This window comes from Triticum dicoccoides, chromosome 7A (genome assembly GCF_002162155.2).
Source record: "Triticum dicoccoides isolate Atlit2015 ecotype Zavitan chromosome 7A, WEW_v2.0, whole genome shotgun sequence".
Classification (NCBI taxonomy): Eukaryota; Viridiplantae; Streptophyta; class Magnoliopsida; order Poales; family Poaceae; genus Triticum; species Triticum dicoccoides.
The window spans coordinates 220,277,014-220,297,266 of NC_041392.1; the positions used below are offsets into that span (position 1 = coordinate 220,277,014).

Consider the following 20,253-nt stretch of genomic DNA (forward strand, 5'->3'; position numbering starts at 1 on the left):
CATGGCGCATTCTACACCTATTATCACCTGCGGACCTTCCGACCACAAAATTCACCATCTTCCCTGTCTTTTCCATCCCTCGACCTCCTCCGGCATCTGGCCGGCCACCGCCATCCCTCGGCTTCCTTAGGTTCTCTCTTGCATCGTCACCTCCCGTAATAGATCCAGGTACCGGCATCCTCATTTTAGGTAGTTGACACCTAAAGGTTCTATCATTCAATGAACCTCATCGCCATGCTCCAGTATCCCCTCCTCGTGTGATTTCACCTTCGCCATCTCCACCCTCAGTTCTAGCACCCAAAATATGAATCCAAGACCAGAATACTGCTCTTGAAGTGAGTCGACCTACATAGATCTTGATGTGAATTTGATGGCGATGATAGGTAATCGACTTTCCTCTTCACGAATAGTTAAGCATCTTCCATCCCTAGATCTCCTTTGGTTCTCTCTTGCATCGCCACCTTCCATCATAGATCCAGGTAGCGACATACCACACTTCAGGTAGTTGACACCCTTAAGGTTCTATTATTCGACAAAGCTCTTCACATACTCATAGCACCTGTCGACCACTTGATACCATGTTTATCACATCCACAACCTCGCTTCTAGTCACCGGGAACCTAGATCCCCTAGTCGCCATAACATTAGGAGTAGGCTGACCGATGCGGATCTAGATGTGGATCCGATGAGAACTCATATCCGACTTTCCCCTTCGGCAACAAATATGTTTTTTGATCTTCCATTAGTTCTTTACCATATCAAAAATTCCCTTGGTCGCCATGGCATTAGGAGTCGGCTGACCTACGCCGATATGGATGTGGATCCGGTGAGAACTCATATCCGACTTCCCCCTTCGGCAATAGGTATTTTTCAATCTTTCATAACTCTTTACCATATAAAGTATTCCCTTGGTCGCCATAACATTAGGAGTCGACTGATCTATGCAGATAAGGATGTGGATCCGGTGAGAACTCGTATCCGATTTTCCCCTTCGGTAACAGGTATTCTTTTGATCTTTCGTTAATTCTTTACCATATCGAAAATTCCCTTGGTCGCCATAACATTAGTAGTCGGCTGACCTATGCAGATCTGGATGTGGATCCGGTGAGAACTCGTATCCGACTTTCCCCTTCGGCACCAGGTATATTTTCGATCTTTAATTAATTCTTTAACATATCTATAATAATTTTTTATTATTATTCTACTGCAACTGCCCACAAAAAGGAAAGAGCCCCGAACACATCTATAACAATCACTAGCTGCCCTTGAAATCAGCACATAAAGCTACTTCTACCTCCATCCAATTCAAACGGCACCAGTACAAAACTACAATTCATACAAAATCAGTTCACTTTTTTATATTTCTTTTCTCAAAAAGGAGGACCACCCCCGGCCTTCCAGTGTCACATGGAATCCATGTTGATACAAAAGTAGTAGTGGGATGCCGTGCAAAACACCGTCCATCGCCCTCGGCCTCTCACCCTGAAGGCCGTCAGTACACAGCGTGTGTCTTCTATATATAGACGCACACACCCTAACATAGTTTCCACACCACCGCATCGATCCCCCCAACCACACCAACCACCGCCGCCACCGCAAAAGACCGAACACCTGAGGAGAGGGCCGGCGCCTCTCCCCAGCCCCGACATTATCCTTCCTTGCCTAGAAGGCTAGAAGCACAGGTAACTGAATGCATGCGGATGTGTTCTTGCGATGAACAATTGAACATCGATCAAACAGTAGCTCCTGTGTTTCTTGTTGCATGCAAAGTGGAGTAAGATATATTTGTTGTCGGAGCTGAGATGTTGGTGTGCATGCGTGTGTGTGTTTGTTTGTGTTGTGTAGCGCGGCGCATGGATCAGCAGGAGGGCAGCAGGAAGCGTGCGCGGGGAGAGGAGGAGGAGGGGGACTCGCCGCCAGCGAAGATGTCGGCTCTGGCGGCGGCGGCGGCGGCTGATGCGCAGGCGGAAGCGGCATTCCATGAGGCGGCGCCGGCGGTGGTGGAGGGCGGGGATGGGGATGGGGATGCGTGGAAGCCGCCGCCGGGGGTGTTCGACTTCCCGTGGCTGAGTTGCCACGGCGGCCTGGACGCCCCCGTCACCAGCCCCCTGGTGGAGCTCCGGGAGGTGTTCTTCCGTTCGGCTGTGGACGGGCACGTGGCGGCGGTGGGCGTGCCCGGCGACCGCTTCATCGCGCCGCCGAGCAACATGATGCTGTTCGTCGTCCTGGAGGAGTGGGTCGTCACCGCCGGCGACGACGAGGTGGACCCCATGTGGCGCGCCGTGCTCGAGGGGGCCAATCCCGCCGCATGACGCAACGTGGCGATCGAGGTCAGCACGGAGCCCGGACCCCACCCGCCCGAGGTTCCGTCCGTGTCAGCGGCGATGCGCTGACGTCGCTGGATAGAGAGGTCGATGATCCTAGCTAGGAAGGAAATCATGGATGCATCTGACGAGAGGGCGTCCCGTTCTTGTTGCTTTGCTTCTTTCTCCTCGCTTTACTTTTCTGTGTGTAAGATAAGATGTTTCAGTTGTCAGTTTTGAGTTTATGTGCGTTGGAGGGTCTGGGTCTTGTACTCTTGTTGCAGTCGCCCCAAATCAATAAAAACTTGAGCCAAGTTCGTGCTAGCAGTGGTTAACTGAATTGTTCTGCTCCCTCCTATCCAAAATAAGCGTCATAGTTTTGAACTACAATTTGCCTAATTCACATTTAGATATTTTCTAAAAATGTCACATCTAAACTCTCACAAATACACAACAACAAGGAATAAAAAAAATAAGAAAAAAATAGACCACAAATATAGTAGATATCAGGTTAGATGTGACATAACTATGTCACATCTAAATGTGTCTTAGACACACCTTTTGAACTAAGGTTGAAGGTGGTAATTAAGTGCGTTGTTCTATCTAGGTTATTGAGAACGAAGGCCTGATGAAAAGCAAAATATCCTAGTATTTCATGCAAGAACATGACAGCTGCTAGAGTAGAAGAATCCGGCCTGGAGTAGAGCTGTCAGCGGCGGCCGTTCGCCGGAGTTTGTGGCCGGACGCCAAACGCTTTCGCGTGTTTGCGCCCAGAAGCATGCACTGTTTCGGCCAGATTAACTGGACGAGCGGGTGAGAGCGAGCATTCATCCAGAAGCTTTAATTAAAAGAAATATCAACTCTACTCGAGGAAACGCCCAAAATTTGGGCTTTGCCCAGTTGCGGTAACTGCCGTTCCAAATTTGGACGAGTTAAATACATTAGAAGTCTTACAACTTGCGCGCGACGATCAGTTTAGTGCACGAACTTGTAAAATATGTGTTTCTGGTCATTAAACTTGTGCGGGTGTGCAAATACGGTCATATTTCCCGTACGTGGATGTATTTGCTGCCTACGTGGCAATGCCAGTGTAGCAAGGGCCCATTGTCAGTGCCTAGTGGACGTGATGTTTTTCTGCAAAAACACCCTCGTTTTTTTACTTTGTACAAAAGCACTCCAACAATAGTTGTCCGCTGGGTCTCAGCCGCCAGTATTCGCTGTAAAAACATTTGGCTGGAAAAAAAAGGGACGGAGCGAGTTTGAAACTACAAACTGTTGTAATGGCGCTAACAACCTAACCACCTCAACTGATCGTGCTTGCTGTTTCATTTGGACTACTAAGGTATATCACCTCTTGGATAAAAGTACACATTCTGAATATATTTTCTTTTCTCTACATTTTCCAATTCAAAATGATTCAGATTCAAACAAAATTTCCACTGATTTGTTTGAAAGAAAATTACATACATCCTTCTGCACAACATTTTCTTTTATCTAGATTTTTAATTTAAAATTCGAATTTAAAGAAAAAATTATTTGATTTTTCCGGGGAAAAATTACGTAAATTCATTCGGACCTGTATTTTCGTTTATCAAGATTTTCCAATTTTAATATATTCGAATTCAGACAAAATATCCAGTGATTTGTTCGAAAGAAATTTGCGTACATTGATTATGAACTGTATTTCTTTTATATAGCTTATTCAAATTCAAACAAAAATTAGATGATTTGTCCAAACAATACTTACATTCATTCTGAGCCACATTCCTGTTCTCTAGATTTTCAAATTTCGAATTATTTGATTTGAAACAAAGTTTTTCTGATTTGTCCCCATAAAATGTGTATATTCATTGTGCACTATATTTACTGTGCACTATATTCACTTTTCCATATTTTTAATTTTTAAATTATTTGAATTCAAGCAAAAAAAGTTAATTTCTCCAAAAAATTTATGTACATTATTTTTTACATATAATTTTTTATCTAGATTTTCGAATTTATAATGAGTTCTGTTGATTGTCCGAAAGAAATTGACGTATATTCATTATGAACTATATTTTATTGTAAATAGAAAAAAGAAAGAAGAATACATAAGATAATTGTGTTTATCTATTTAAATGTCATTGTGGCTGATATTTTTTTAACTCATTGTGGCCGGATGGTTGGTGCTCCCACACGCGGCGAGCTTATGTGTTCATAGGTTCTTCTATAAAATGTGATCATAGGTTCGAACCGGTGCCTTCCCTTTTTCTCGTTTTGGTTTCTATTTTAGCTCGTACTATCTTTTTTTAAGGCCGCACAATATTTCTTATATAAAGCTAATTGTGCTCCAAGAGTGTGAACAATATATAGGTCAATTGGTTATCGAAGCATGGCGGATCGTAGCAGGTGTTCTGTTCGAATCCCAATATTCGTTCATCATTTTTCATTTTATTTGAGGATTTTTTTGCATAAATAAAAAATGCAAGGGTGCTTCCTGAAGAAAAAAGATAGTGCACACGGGTTACCCATCGCTGACAATGGACCCCTGCCATGTTGGCACGCCATGTATTGACATGATACAGCTGAATATGGTAGAAAGCACCGTATATGAACGGAGGGACAAGTTAGATGACCAGAAACACGTATTTTACAAGTTTATGCACCAAACTGACCGTCGCGTGCAAGTTCTATGACTTGCAGTGTATTTACCTCAATTTGGACCGTCTTAACTTAACCCGGTGGTAGCACATTGATTGCGAATTTGTCGAGTCACTAATAACTGCAGTGATTTAATGGGGACGCCAGCTAGCTACTACCTCCGTCCCGGTGTATAAGTCATTCGCGTAGTTCTAGGTCGATAATTTAACTATCTAAATATGTATTATATGTGACAAAAAATATATATTTAGAAACTACATCCGCGTGGAAATCTAGTGATATACTTTTCATGACATAGAACACATATTTAATTCCTCAAATCGATGACCTAGAATTACGCGAATGATTTATACACCCGGACGGAGGGAGTAATTAAGTTTCTCTAGATGATGATGAGGCGCCGGTGAGTAGTCGTTGCGTTTAGCAGGCCGGACCACGTAACATGTGCACGTACGCCACCGGCACCCTGGAACGAACTCTGGGGCGCAGACCGCATGCATGGGTGCAGAACGGATGGAGCGATCCGGGCGGTCGGGTGCTCCCGGGGACGGCCGGGGCCGAGGTGTGGTGGTACGAGGGAGGGAAACGCGAAAGGCATTGGCGTGGAGTGCTGCGCTGGGTCCGCCGCCCATGCACCAGGGAATGTGGGTTCCGTGGCCAGGAGGAGCCCGATCAGGACCATCCGTCCGTCCGTCCCCAGGCCAGGTGAATCCGTGGCGCCAGGGAAGGGGCAGGGGTCCACGCGGTGCACGCCTGCCTCTGCCCGCGCGAGCGCAACCGCCTCCTTCCTCGGCCGAGGCTCGAGAGAGATGCCTCCGCGCGCCTTGGCAGTTGCATGTCGATCCCCTGTCGCAGTCGCAGCCGCAGCCGCAGCCGCATCGCAGGGGTAGTTGCGTTGCCTTAGAGGGTGCATGCAGCATGTGCGTATCGGCGGCCCCCGGGGCCGCGGGATGGCATAGCATAGTCGGTGTTGGGCGATGCCGCGCTCCACTGCGATGACGACTACGTACTGGTGCACTACAGATGGCAGGTGATCGAGTGGAGCACTGGGTTTTTCTTCGATGCAACCGTGTCTGTCTGTCATCGTCTAAACATTAGCAAACGATGGTGCATTTGACGTAAAAAAAAAGAGAGCAAACGCTGGTGCATCGATGGTTTCGCGTAAAGGAAATCTCAAGTCCTCGGCTGAGCTCAGTATCTTTTTTTTTTGCGAGGGGCTGAGCTCAGTTCTTAGGTTGCCCTATTTTTTTTCACGAATACGCAAAGCTTGCATATCATTCATTGATAAAAAAAATATCAGAACAAATACAAGGTTGACCGATTTTGTTGCCCTGGTTTTACCTATGATCAAAGAATACAAAAGAGAACCACATAAACACACTGCTTTGCCAAAACCCAGAAGTTTGGCCTCAAAACACACGGTCGGTCCCCAAATATTGACATGAGCCGTTAGCTATCTCTTAAGCAATCAACAAAAAAAACTATGGTTAAATTACCCAAATTCAGTGAGGCAAGGTGTGTTTGACTAGTGACATATTCCATCTTCCCAAAACAAGGTTTATCTTTATTTGTGGCAAACTCCACCAGCCAATTTTTTTTTGGCAATAGTTGTTCATAGTTGCGCCAAGGATTGGCAGAAATAGCATGTGACCAATATAGCAACAAAAATTTAAAGTCACCCACATAAAGTGCATACCTTTGGAACATCAAGGTCGGTTAGAACACTCGTAGAAAGAAAAGGTCAGTTGGAGCAAACCATAAATAAAGGACACCTATATGAGCTGAAACAACCTCCTAGCGCGACCTAAGGCCGGCCAAGACTTTAATTGAGCCTCCCCTCAACCCAACGTCATCATAGCGAAAAACAGAAAAAATGGACAAAAAAGGCCAATTTTCATGTTTTTTTTGCGGGGACCAATTTTCATGTTGACTAGTAACAAGCCTTAAACCTGAAATTTGGGCTTGATTCTTCATTAGTATTTTTTTGCCATAATATGTATAATACACCACCCGTCATGTCCAAATGGATTAGAACTTAAAAACTTAACAATTATGTTTTAAAGCCAAGTCAGTACGAGCAGACCATACCAGTTATGAAACTAAAAAACTGCCAATACTTGAAAAACACATACTCCCTTCGTTTCTAAACATAAGTCTTTCTAGAGATTTCACTATAGTCACATAAGGATTTATATAGATGCATTTTAGAGTGTAGATTCTTCGTATGTAGTCCATTGTAGAATCTTTACAAAAATTTATATTTAGGAACGGAGGGAGTAGAAGAAAAACTTAACAAATTTATGTGTCAACCTGAGTTGCCATTTGTTTCACATAGAAGAAGATGGCACAAAAAATATTGATTCTTTTTACATGTGATGTTCATGTAATTTGTCATGGTATATAAACAGAATTTACCATGCTTTGTTCAACAAATTTTCTATGCTTCAAAAATAATTTACAAAACAGATTTTATTATGGTGTATGCGGGCGAGAATTAGCAAAATCCCGCCCCAAACAGAACCACCGGAGCGTGGCAACCCTGATCTTGACGGCCTGGCGTGAACCTGAATGCGCACTGACCCGCAGAGGTCTCTCTGAACCGAACGCTCCCAGGACACTCATAAGCGGCGGCTCTAATCATCACGTCGCCGGAGACGATCGACTGCGGCCATGGCCGCGGCAAGGCGGTGGCGGCGAAAATGTAGGACGCGGGACGCAGTGCTGGCGCTGCTCATCGCCTCGGTGCTCGCGCCCCTCGCGCTCTACAGCGGCGCACCCATCCCCCCCTTCTCCGGCCCCGCCCGTACGCCTCTTGCCCTTGCCCCTTCGTTCGCAACGGAGTGCCCACCGAACCCGTCCCTGACGCGTGTGTGTTCTTGGTGATCTTCGCAGTGACAGGGAGCGCCTTCGGCCCTGATCCCTCCAATTTGGTATGGCCGCGTTTGGGAATTTCTTCATGTTACTGAAAGGCTTTCGGAGGTCGACTGAAGCTTTGCGGTCCTGACGTGTTTCCCTTTTCGTAGATTTCCCGGAACGAGGCGGGGAAGCGCCTGAACGCTCTGCCGCAGGTGAATTTCTTCTTAGATATGCGTCCATTTGTTCTTCTTCTTCCTAAATGAATGTGAAAGGTTGTCATCTGAAGTTTGTAGTGCTGAATATATTCCTAGGACACATTTGATCCTGTGCCGAAGGATGCATCGGATACAGGAGCGAACAATGTGGGCGATCAGGGTACTCAACTGGGACAGAATGGTGGAATTCATCAAGTTGTCATGGGAAGCAATATAGAGATGTCAGGTGAATCCAGGGTTAGTAAGGACAGCGGAGTGCGCAATGTAGAAGAGGCGAAGGTGTCGTCACATGATATGAGTAAGAGAAAACGAGCTGATGGCGTGGTTATTACTTCGGAGGAGGGTGCTCAGCTCACCAAACAGAGTGGCCTGACCAATTTTGGTGCAGCCGGGGATAACAAAGTTCGTGCAATGCACAATGCTGGAGATCTAAATGTCCAATTGGACAAGGTAATGACTGTTTTGTTTTTTGGAAACTAGAGCTGTGCATACATTCCTGCTCATCAATTAAAACTTATAGGTGTTACATTTGTACATAAATAACTCTGAATTATGTGAACAGACAAAATCCTTATTACCGGATTAAGTCTAGGCTTATTGAGGCATGGTTTATTACATTCTGTCACTAACAGAGTCATCCTAGGTCAACATTCAGTTTGCAGTTTCTGCTGTGCTGCCGGGCTGGTGGCCTCATGGAATATCAAATTTTCGTCATGACTAATCTCAAAGTACTCCCTCCAAATTTGAACAAAAACCACGACAAGTATTTTGGAACGGAGGGAGTACTATTTGTTTCACTTCTTTGCGGTTCTTATGTTTATTAGCTTTCCTTCTTGTAACTAATTGTAGGCGCATCTCCTTTCCATTTATTGAGGCAACGAATCCTTTTGGGTTTGTTCTTACAAATGCTTTCTTTGTAGAAACACTAATTGAAGAGAACCTGCCGTTTACTCCCTGTTGTGGACTTGCCTATCATTTAGGCTTTGTTATTGCTCTGCAGTCTTTTTTCTTCAACATATTAATAGATAATAAACCAGTGGTGGTGTATTTTAGGGAAAAAAAGAACTTGGAAAATATTATTACGAGTCACTTATTGAGAGAAGCTTTCTATACCTAGCTTTTTGTGTAATTTATAGAATTAATCTGCAGCTTTTAGTTTTCACAGGCTGACAGTATACTTTTTCTTTTGGCATTAGGTAATGATTTAACCAATAGTGATTTGATTTTCCAGAATGATGAAAAATCATCTCAGCAAATTACAGACTCTACGTCAAAAGAGTCTGGTGCAATGATAACTAGTAGTAATACTGGTTATTCCCCAACTTCTTCAGATAAGACGATACTCGTTCTCAAGGACCAGTTGAGAAGAGCGAAAGGATACATTGGATTTTTACCTTCTAGAGGCAATCATGGGTTTGTAAAGGATCTCCGAAGAAGGATGAGGGATATCCAGCAAGCACTGAGTGGTACAACCATTGATAGGCAGTTACCAAAGAAGTACTTCTCTTTCTTTGTATTAAAAAGTATTTCACCCTTGGTGTTGAGTGATGATGCGTACCTGCTGTTTTGGTTACTCTTTTATAACAAGTGACGGGCTCTTAACTATTTAACCCAATTTTATTGTTTACAGTGTCCATAAAAAAATTAGAGCGATGGAATTGATATTAGCAAAGATCAAACAAGTCCATGACAACTGTGCAGCTGCCATTGATAAACTACAAACAAACCTTCACTGGACAGAGAACCAGCTCGAGGCTAACAAGCAAGAGGCTACCTACGCAGCACAGGTAGCAGCTAAAGCTCTGCCAAAGAGGCTTCATTGTCTTGCGCTGCGGCTTACAAATGAGTACTATACATCCAGTTCCAACAATAAGCATTTTCCATATCAAGACAAGTTGGAAGATCCGAAACTACATCACTATGCATTATTCTCTGACAATGTACTTGCCGCCGCTGTGGTTGTGAACTCAACTCTTATACATGCTAAGGTATATTGTTTGGTGCAGAAGGGAGCACGCATAACTAATTAGGTGCTTACATCATTGCAAGTAAACTTATGGTGCAGTGACCATTTTCAGAAAATTCAAATTCATTTTACATGTACCAAGTACTAATATCTTAACCTAAATAAAATGCAGAAACCAGCAGACCATGTCTTCCATATTGTGACTGATAAACTTAATTATGCTGCAATGAGGATGTGGTTTTTGGCGAATCCCCCGGTTAAAGCTGCTATTCAGGTCCAGAAAGTTGAAGACTTTACATGGCTAAATTCGAGCTACAGTCCAGTTCTGAAGCAACTGGCGTCCCAGTTCATGATCAATTACTACTTCCATACTCCACAGAATAAACCTGATAGAAACCCCAAGTTCCGGAACCCCAAGTACCTGTCAATTCTCAATCATCTGAGGTTTTATCTTCCTGAGATCTTCCCAAAACTTAACAAGGTGTTATTTGTCGATGATGACATTGTAGTCCAGCAGGACTTAAGTCCACTTTGGTCGGTAGATCTCAAAGGCAGGGTTAATGGTGCCGTCAAAACCTGTGGTGAGATTTTCCATAGGTTTGATAGGTATCTCAACTTCTCAAACCCTCTTATCGCCAAGAAATTTGACCGACGTGCATGTGGGTGGGCATATGGCATGAACATGTTTGATTTGTCTGAGTGGAGAAGGCAGAATATTACTGCTGTGTATCACTACTGGCAAGAACAGGTGAGTATTCGTGAGCTTCTCAACGATATTTAAAGTGAGCCCTCAACCTTATATTTCGCATGAGCTCCGACAACAAGTAAAATGAAAATTGCATTTCTTTCTTTCCGTATGAGCATTATTTATTTGCCATTGATCCCTTTTATTTAAGTACTGAACTATGTTGGAGCTGAGTATGTTTTTGCTATTCTGTTCTACTCTTGCCATATATTCCACAAAGCACATGTTTCTCATTCTGCAGAATGAACATAGACTGTTATGGAAGTTAGGAACACTCCCTGCTGGCCTGGTGACATTCTGGAACAACACCTTCCCTCTCGATCGCTCATGGCATCTCTTGGGCTTAGGATACAAGCGGGATGTCAACCCAAAGGATATCGAGCGGGCTGCAGTCATACACTACAACGGGAATCTGAAACCTTGGCTTGAGGTTGGGATGCCAAAATACCGCAATTACTGGTCCAAGTATGTCATTTTCGATCACGCGTTCATAAGGGAGTGCCACATACATCCGTGAGTTGCTGCTGCGGAATCCTGTGCATAGTCTGCTGAGATGGTTTCAGGTTTTTTGTAGCTCTGTAGGGCGTCTCTTCCTTGGTATCCACATTATCTAGAGCGTTGGTTTGCTGACTAAATCACAGTGCAAGCAAGTCGTAGCAGGCCTTGGAATAAAATGTGCAGTAGAGGCTAGAGCCAACAGTGCTGTAGAGGTCAAATCTGTAGTAGGTTTGTTCTATTGGTTCTTTCTGATGCTACTGCTTTTTGTAGGAGTGGTAAAAAAAATTAGCTTTTGTTTGTCAACCCTAGTTCTGTTTGGTCTGGTCAGCATGCATATCTTACCCAGTTAAGTAGCTATACGAAATGAGTTTGCTTGCTACTGGTAAATTCACACCGCTCAAGCGATATTAGTATCGTCATGCGCTGTCTAACAGATCTTGCAACAGACACAAACATTACTCGTTACTCCACCATTCTAAAACTCTCCACCATGGCCATCAATGGCCGTGAAGACAGCTTCAATACGAGTAACGGAGTCCTGGGAGTAATCTACAGTAACCAACAGCGTTACCGCGCTGGTTTAATCTGCAAGTGAGACACGGACACCTTGCTCTACAAATACTGCACTGTGTACTACTGACACAGCACAGCAGCATTGCAGAGTTGCGTGCGTGCGTACGTACAACCGCCACCTCGTGCTGCACGCAACAATGGCGGGCCACTCGTGCTCGGTCCTCCGCCTTTGCCTCCCGATCCTCGTCCTCGTCGTCGGGCACGCCGTGTCGACGACGGCCGCCGCGGCGGCAGAGGCCCCTGGGCACCGCGGCCGCCCGGTCGCCCCCGACTGCTGGAAGACCGTGATGGAGACGCCGGTGCCGTGCGCGCGCGACATCATCCGGACGCTAGTCCGGGGCGTGCCGCACCTCAGCAAGGAGTGCTGCGTGGTGCTGGGGCAGGTCGGCGAGAAGTGCGTCGTCGACGTGTTCTCCCGCCTCCACTTGGGCGCCGCCTACCTCCCCGTCGTCAACCGCATTTGTGGCTTGCTCTCCGGCGTCGTTGCCTAGGCCCTATGCTATAGCTCCTGCTTTCGAGTGGCACGCACGGCGTACTGAACAATTCCATGCACGCAACAATAACAACAACAACAAAATGGGTGTTTTTTTTTGATTGGAGAACACCACATAAAACTCACTCAGGATTCGCCTCTTGTACCTCCTCTGGGCATCTTCATCCTCACTGTCCACATCACCAGACAACATCTATACATATAGTAAAACAAATTTGGCATCAAATCACTCATTACATGCCGTGAAGTAGGATTAGAAATTTATGACTATTTATTTATACATATTTAGAGATTATGGTTCAATCTTTAAGCACAGTCGTCTATGTATAGACCAATCTTGAAGAAAATAATGGCACAAACATATGTAGGTCATTCAAAATCAATTGTCAAGTCCTGGTTAGGAATTATTAGCACGAACACTAACCCTAGTCGGATTACTAGCAGAAATCATTTGCACAGATGAAACAACTAATCACTTATCACCTGTACCATTCAAACAATCAATATACTACACGGATCTAACGAAACTTACTCAGATTTCATGGATTGGGAGAACATAACCACATGATTTCTATTCCAAAAAGGGGGAGGCAGGAGTAACCAAAGAAACCCTATGATCTATTTGATACATAAATGGGTATAGATTACTAACCAACTGTCCGTCTTTGTCGGAGTCATTGCCGTAGTGGTTGTCGGAGTCGTCGCCAGAGTGGTCGTCGGAGTCATCGCCGGAGTGTTCGTCGGAGTCATCGCCAGAGTGGTTGTCAGAGTCGTCGCCGGAGTGGTCGTCGGAGTCGGTGTGGAACTCCGCCTCCGGCTGTGGAAGCTCGACGCTGTCGATGACGTCAGGGTGCAGCGATAACTCGCCAGCGATGACGGCAACCTCTGTCTCCATCTCCACGCCGTGCTCCGGTGCTTTAGCAGCCTCGGCGTTGCCACTCCCTCCGATGGGGCGCTTCGGCGGCATCCTCATACACTGACGACTTTGAGGACTGAGAGCGGCGTCGAGGTTGCAAGCGGAGAGAGAGAATTGTGTGTGCGTAGCGAGGATGGGTGGTGTGGCCGCTCGGGCGCACCATTAATATGGAGTAGTGGGAGTTGTGGGAGAGAGGCGGGCGGCGGTCAAACCGATGGCTCGCCTCCCGGTGAGCCTACGCATCGGACTGCTGGCATGCCTATCAAAGTTTCACACAACTACTCGCACGCTTCCCAATGACACTGCACAACGAGCACGCCTCCGTCAATTCACACACCTGCACACACGCCTCCCCGTCTACCTGCGCGGCGGACTACTTCCATGCGTCCCGTCAACTCACGCCTGCTCGCACGCCACACGGATCGCACAGCGGCACGTATATTGTTTTTCTATTTGGATGATTAATGCTGTCGCTTTATTGCTTAACCGAAGCATGGCACATATCCATTGTTGGTCTAACGCTCACGGTTCGAATAAATAATCCGTTTAGGATATTGGTTCCCAATTATTAATAATATCTCATCTGTAATTAGATAAAGATTACATCAAAACTGGTCTCAAATTTGACCAAAAAAGTACAATGCCACTTTGTATTGGTGTCCACATGACAATATGATAAGTTTCATGAAGTTCAAATAAGTTTTGGATGTAGTAGAATTTAAAAATCAAAATTCTCAATGTTTGAAATTTGTTGCACGGGGAGTAAACATGCACCTAGTGAGACACATGTGTTTTTGCAATCCATTTAGGTGCACTGTCACGTGTGCATGTAGCTCAAATTTGATTTTTGCACATTATACCCATAGAAAATCAATCAATCAATGTATTAAAACGTTTTAATGATCTCTGTGAATTTTTTGAAATTAAAACGTCCCTCCTTTGGTAACATGTATGTTCACCGTGGGATAATTAATTTAACATGCATCGTAGTTACGGTGGATTCGCGGTGTGTGTGTGGGTGTGTGCGTCTGGGGATGGCGGGTGGCTCGCAGTACACTGCGAGTTGTGAGCCACTGTGTGGGTTGGCCATTTTGTTAGGTAGGTTGGTGCCACATCAGAGTCATGAAATCGTTATTTAAAACATTACCCAACCCTTTCATACATAATTTTTTTGGCCATATGCAGTCGATGGTTGTCCTACACGACACTCGATACTCCCGTGTGACGCTTTCTGTGGGCCCACGAGGTTGTCGTCCATCACTTTGACGAACAACCGGCAGTGTGGTTAATTTGACCAGCAAGGTGTAATATTTTTTGTTTATGTTATGGTGGTATATAGTATGCGTCGAAGAGGTGGGAGGGGACTAGCATATATACTATACGTATGCGTCCGTGAACAAGTACACCTCACTTAGTGTTGGGACTTTTTGGTTACCAAGGCACATGCCACATCAAAATTGAGAAATTGGTTATTCAAACATCACACAACACCTTTTTGGGCCACATGCATATATATCCTAGCTAGGACACTCACGTGTGACGCTTCCATCTGTGGGCCCATGAGGCCATCATCGATGCATGCATGCATGCATCACTTTGACCTACATCGAGAGAGGTTAATTAATTTCATCGTCGATGAGGATTCTTTTGGGTTATACATATATTACGGCAGGAGCATATAGTATGCAGTGAAGAGGGGGGAAGGGGACCATCATATGTAGTACGCTTGATATGAACCTCGCTCTGTGTGGGTGCATGGTTTACGGTTTTGAGGCATGTGGCACATCAAAGTTATGCATTTTGGGTATTCAACATATATATGTTTGGCCCACATGCAAAGCGGTGGTGGTTGTCCTCTCGCACCCACTTAGGCGGTTATCAGCAATATCGATGCTTTCCATCTGTGGGCCCGCTTGGTCCATCACTTCTTTTTGCCTGACAACAAGAGAGCTTAATTTGACTTAGGAGGGGATTATTATTTTTGCTCTGGGATGACATGCATGATACACTTTGAGCACACACATATGCATGTGTATGCATGAATCCGTCCCATCGAGTCGAAGTGGCTAGTACAATGATACCATCATGAACCGATCTCGCTCTGTGTGGGGAGCTAGTGTATGATTTTTGACACACACGCCATATCAATGTTGTGTATTCAAACATGCATGCACGCATCACCTCCATACATATGCATATAGTGGTTGCCTTCGAACGATACACTCCCTCGCGTGATTATCAGCGACAAGCCTATATATTCGTGGGCCCGCGTGGACATCCATGATCACCTTGACCAACAACAAGATAGGTTACCATGGTGGATTCTTCATTTGGTTAGTGTTATTGTAGTATAGGTCATGGTGAGATTCAGACCTAATTAAGTTTGAGCGCATATACTATGCACGCATGCATGCATATATAAATCCCCTGTTGGAAATATGCCCTAGAGGCAATAATAAAATGATTATTATATTTCCTTGTTCATGATAATTGTCTATTATTCATGCTATAATTGTATTATCCGGAAATCGTAATACATGTGTGAATACATAGACCACAATGTGTCCCTAGTGAGCCTCTAGTTGACTAGCTCGTTGATCAACAGATAGTCATGGTTTCCTAGCTATGGACATGGGGATGTCATTGATAACGGGATCACATCATTAGGAGAATGATGTGATGGACAAGACCCAAACCTAAGCATAGCACAAAGATCATGTAGTTCGTTTGCTGTAGCTTTTCTAGATGTCAAGTATCATTTCCTTAGACCATGAGATTGTGCAACTCCCAGATACCGTAGGAGTGCCTTGGGTGTGCCAAACGTCACAACGTAACTGGGTGACTATAAAGGTACATCACAGGTATCTCCGAAAGTGTCTGTTGGGTTGGCATGAATCGAGACTGGGATTTGTCACTCCGTATGACGGAGAGGTATCTCTGGGCCCACTCGGTAATGCATCATCATAATGAGCTTAATGTGATCAAGTGGTTGATCACGGGATCATGCATTATGGTACGAGTAAAGTGACTTGCCGGTAACGAGACTGAACAAGGTATTGGGATACCGACGATCGAGTCTCGGGCAAGTAACGTACCGATTGACAAAGGGAATTGAGTACGGGATTGATTAGGTCCTCGACATCGTGGTTCATCCGATGAGATCATCGAGGAGCATGTGGGAGCCAACATGGGTATCCAGATCCCGCTGTTGGTTATTGACCAGAGAGTCGTCTCGGTCATGTCTGCTTGTCTCCCGAACCCGTAGGGTCTACACACTTAAGGTTCGGTGACGTTAGGGTTGTATAGATATGAGTATGTAGTAATCCGAAAGTTGTTCGGAGTCCCGGATGAGATCCTGGACGTCACGAGGAGTTCCGGAATTGTCCGGAGGTGAAGAATTATATATAGGAAGTATAGTTTCGGCCATCGGGAAAGTTTCGGGTTCACCGGTATTGTACCGGGACCACCGGATGGGTCCCGGGGGTCCACCGGGTGGGGCCACCCATCCCGGAGGGCCCCATGGGCTGAAGTGGGGAGGGTAACCAGCCCATAGTGGGCTAGTGCGCCCCCCCTTGGGCCCCCCATGCGCCTAGGGTTGGGAACCCTAGGGGAGGGGGCGCCTCCACTTGCCTTGGGGGGTACTCCACCCCCTTGGCCGCCGCCCCCTAGGAGATCCCATCTCCTAGGGCAGGCGCACCCCCCTAGGGGGCCTATGTAAAGGGGGGGGAGGGAGGGCAGCTAAACCTCAAGTCTTGGCGCCTCCCTCTCCCCTGCTACACCTCTCCCTCTCGCAGAAGCTCGGCGAAGCCCTGCTGCGATCACTGCTGCATCCACCACCACGCTGTCGTGCTGCTGGATCTTCATCAACCTCTCCTTCCCCCTTGCTGGATCAAGAAGGAGGAGACGTCATCCGCTTCGTACGTGTGTTGAACACGGAGGTGCCGTCCGTTCGGCACTTGGTCATCGGTGATTTGGATCACGGCGAGTACGACTCCATCATCCCCGTTCTCTTGAACGCTTCCGCTCACGATCTACAAGGGTATGTAGATGCACTCTCCTCTTGTTGCTAGTTGACTCCATAGATTGATCTTAGTGAAACGTAGGAATTTTTTTTGTTTTCTGCAACGTTCCCCAACTGTGGCATCATGAGCTAGGTCTATGCGTAGTTACTATGCACGAGTAGAACACAAAGTAGTTGTGGGCATCGATATTGTCAATTTGCTTGCCGTTACTAGTCTTATCTTGATTCGGCGGCATCGTGGGATGAAGCGGTCCGGACCAACCTTACACGTACGCTTACGTGAGACCGGTTCCACCGATTGACATGCACTAGTTGCATAAGGTGGCTGGCGGGTGTTTGTCTCTCCCACTTTAGTCAGATCGGATTCGATGAACATGGTCCTTATGAAGGGTAAATAGAAATTGGCAATTCACGTTGTGGTTTTGGCGTAGGTAAGAAACGTTCTTGCTAGAAACCTATAGCAGCCACGTAAAAACTTGCAACAACAATTAGAGGACGTCTAACTTGTTTTTGCAGCAAGTGTTTTGTGATGTGATATGGCCAAAAGTTGTGATGAATGATGAATGATATATGTGATGTATGAGATTGATCATGTTCTTGTAATAGGGATCACGACTTGCATGTCGATGAGTATGACAACTGGCAGGAGCCATAGGAGTTGACTTTATTTATTTATGACCTGCGTGTCAACATAAATGTCATGTAATTACTTTACTTTATTGCTAAAGCGTTAGCCATAGTAGTAGAAGTAATAGATGACGAGACAACTTCAAGAAGACACGATGATGGAGATCATGATGATGGAGATCCTGGTGTCATGCCGGTGACAAGATGATCATGGAGCCCCAAGATGGAGATCAAAGGAGCTATATGATATTGGCCATATCATGTCACTATTATTTGATTGCATGTGATGTTTATCATGTTTTTGCATCTTGTTTACTTAGAACGACGGTAGTAAATAAGATGATCCCTCATAATAATTTCAAGAAAGTGTTCCCCCTAACTGTGTGCCGTTGCGACAGTTCATTGTTTCGAAGCACCACGTGATGATCGGGTGTGATAGATTCCAACGTTCACATACAATGGGTGTAAGACAAATTTACACACGCAATACACTTAGATTGACTTGACGAGCCTAGCATGTACAGACATGGCCTCGGAACATAGAAGACCGAAAGGTCGAGCATGAGTCGTATAGAAGATACGATCAACATGAAGATGTTCACTGATGTTGACTAGTCCGTCTCACGTGATGATCGGACACGGCCTAGTCAACTCGGATCATGTTATACTTAGATGACTGGAGGGATGTCTATCTAAGTGGGAGCTCATTGAATAATTTGATTAGATGAACTTAATTATCATGAACTTAGTCTAAAATCTTTACAATATGTGTTGTAGATCAAATGGCCAACGTTGTCCTCAACTTCAACGCGTTCCTAGAGAAAACCAAGCTGAAAGACGATGGCAACAACTATACGGACTAGGTCCGGAACCTGAGGATCATCCTCATAGCTGCCAAGAAAGATTATGTCCTAGAAGCACCGCTAGGTGATGCACCCGTCCCACAGAACCAAGACGTTATGAACGCTTGGCAGACACGTGCTGATGATTACTCCCTCGTTCAGTGCGGCATGCTTTACATCTTAGAACCAGGGCTCCAAAAGCGTTTTGAGCGACAAGGAGCATATGAGATGTTCGAAGAGCTGAAAATGGTTTTCCAAGCTCATGCCCGGGTCGAGAGATATGAAGTCTCCGACAAGTTCTTCAGTTGTAAGATGGAGGAAAATAGTTCTGTCAGTGAGCACATACTCAAAATGTCTGGGTTGCATAACCGCTTGACTCAGCTGGGAGTTAATCTCCCGGATGACGCGGTCATTGACAGAATCCTTCAGTCGCTTCCACCAAGCTATAAGAGCTTTGTGATGAACTTCAATATGCAGGGGATGGAAAAGACCATTCCTGAAGTATTTGCAATGCTGAAATCAGCAGAGGTAGAAGTCAAAAAGGAACATCAAGTGTTGATGGTGAATAAAACCACTAAGTTCAAGAAAGGCAAGGGTAAGAAGAACTTCAAGAAGGACGGCAAGGGAGTTGCCGCGCCCGGTAAGCAAGCTGCTAGGAAGAAGCCAAAGAATGGACCCAAGCCCGAGACTGAGTGCTTTTATTGCAAGGGAAGTGGTCACTGGAAGCGGAACTGCCCCAAATACTTAGCGGACAAGAAGGCCGGCATCACAAAAGGTATATGTGATATACATGTAATTGATGTGTACCTTACCAGTACTCGTAGTAGCTCCTGGGTATTTAATACCGGTGCGGTTGCTCACATTTGTAACTCAAAGCAGGAGCTGCGGAATAAGCGGAGACTGGCGAAGGACGAGGTGACGATGCGCGTCGGGAATGGTTCCAAGGTCAGTGTGAATGCCGTCGGCACGCTACCTCTACATTTACCTACAGGATTAGTTTTAAACCTCAATAATTGTTATTTAGTGCCAGCTTTGAGCATGAACATTGCATCAGGATCTCGTTTAATATGAGATGGCTACTCATTTAAATCCGAGAATAATGGTTGTTCTATTTATATGAGAGATATGTTTTATGGTCATGCTCCGATGGTGAATGGTTTATTCTTAATGAATCTCGAGCGTAATGCTACACATATTCATACTGTGAATACCAAAAGATGTAAGGTTGATAATGATAGTCCCACATACTTGTGGCACTGCCGCCTTGGTCACATAGGTGTCAAACGCATGAAGAAACTCCATGCAGATGGACTTTTAGAGTCTCTTGATTACGAATCATTTGACACGTGCGAACCATGCCTCATGGGTAAAATGACCAAGACTCCGTTCTCAGGAACAATGGAGCGAGCAACCAACTTATTGGAAATCATACATACTGATGTGTGCGGTCCAATGAGTGTTGAGGCTCGCGGTGGTTATCGTTATGTTCTCACCCTCACTGATGACTTGAGTAGATATGGGTATGTCTACTTAATGAAACACAAGTCTGAGACCTTTG

The 20,253-nt window shown here is 45.3% G+C and overlaps 2 protein-coding genes across 3 annotated transcripts; both read left to right on the top strand.

Annotated features, from left to right (window-relative positions):
* The first annotated feature begins 6 nt into the window (after nucleotides 1–6).
* On the top strand, nucleotides 7–2,638 carry LOC119332434. 2 transcript variants are annotated; one of them, XM_037605620.1, is made up of 4 exons: nucleotides 7–863; nucleotides 948–1,001; nucleotides 1,088–1,141; nucleotides 1,846–2,638. In XM_037605620.1, exons 1-4 carry the CDS (start codon nucleotides 686–688, stop codon nucleotides 2,310–2,312), a joined length of 753 nt encoding a protein of 250 aa, XP_037461517.1. In that variant the 5' UTR covers nucleotides 7–685; the 3' UTR covers nucleotides 2,313–2,638. The 2 variants fall into 2 exon arrangements, with proteins under 2 accessions (XP_037461517.1, XP_037461518.1); XM_037605621.1 differs by lacking the exons at nucleotides 7–863; nucleotides 948–1,001; nucleotides 1,088–1,141 and adding an exon at nucleotides 1,163–1,682.
* A 4,886-nt stretch (nucleotides 2,639–7,524) lies between these two features.
* LOC119332433 (probable galacturonosyltransferase 4) lies at nucleotides 7,525–11,526 on the top strand. Its single transcript, XM_037605619.1, has 8 exons — nucleotides 7,525–7,746; nucleotides 7,836–7,873; nucleotides 7,967–8,011; nucleotides 8,111–8,464; nucleotides 9,246–9,511; nucleotides 9,645–10,002; nucleotides 10,153–10,728; nucleotides 10,967–11,526. The coding sequence occupies exons 1-8, from the start codon at nucleotides 7,614–7,616 to the stop codon at nucleotides 11,240–11,242; spliced, it is 2,046 nt and encodes a 681-aa protein (XP_037461516.1). The 5' UTR covers nucleotides 7,525–7,613; the 3' UTR covers nucleotides 11,243–11,526.
* The last annotated feature ends 8,727 nt before the right edge of the window (nucleotides 11,527–20,253 follow it).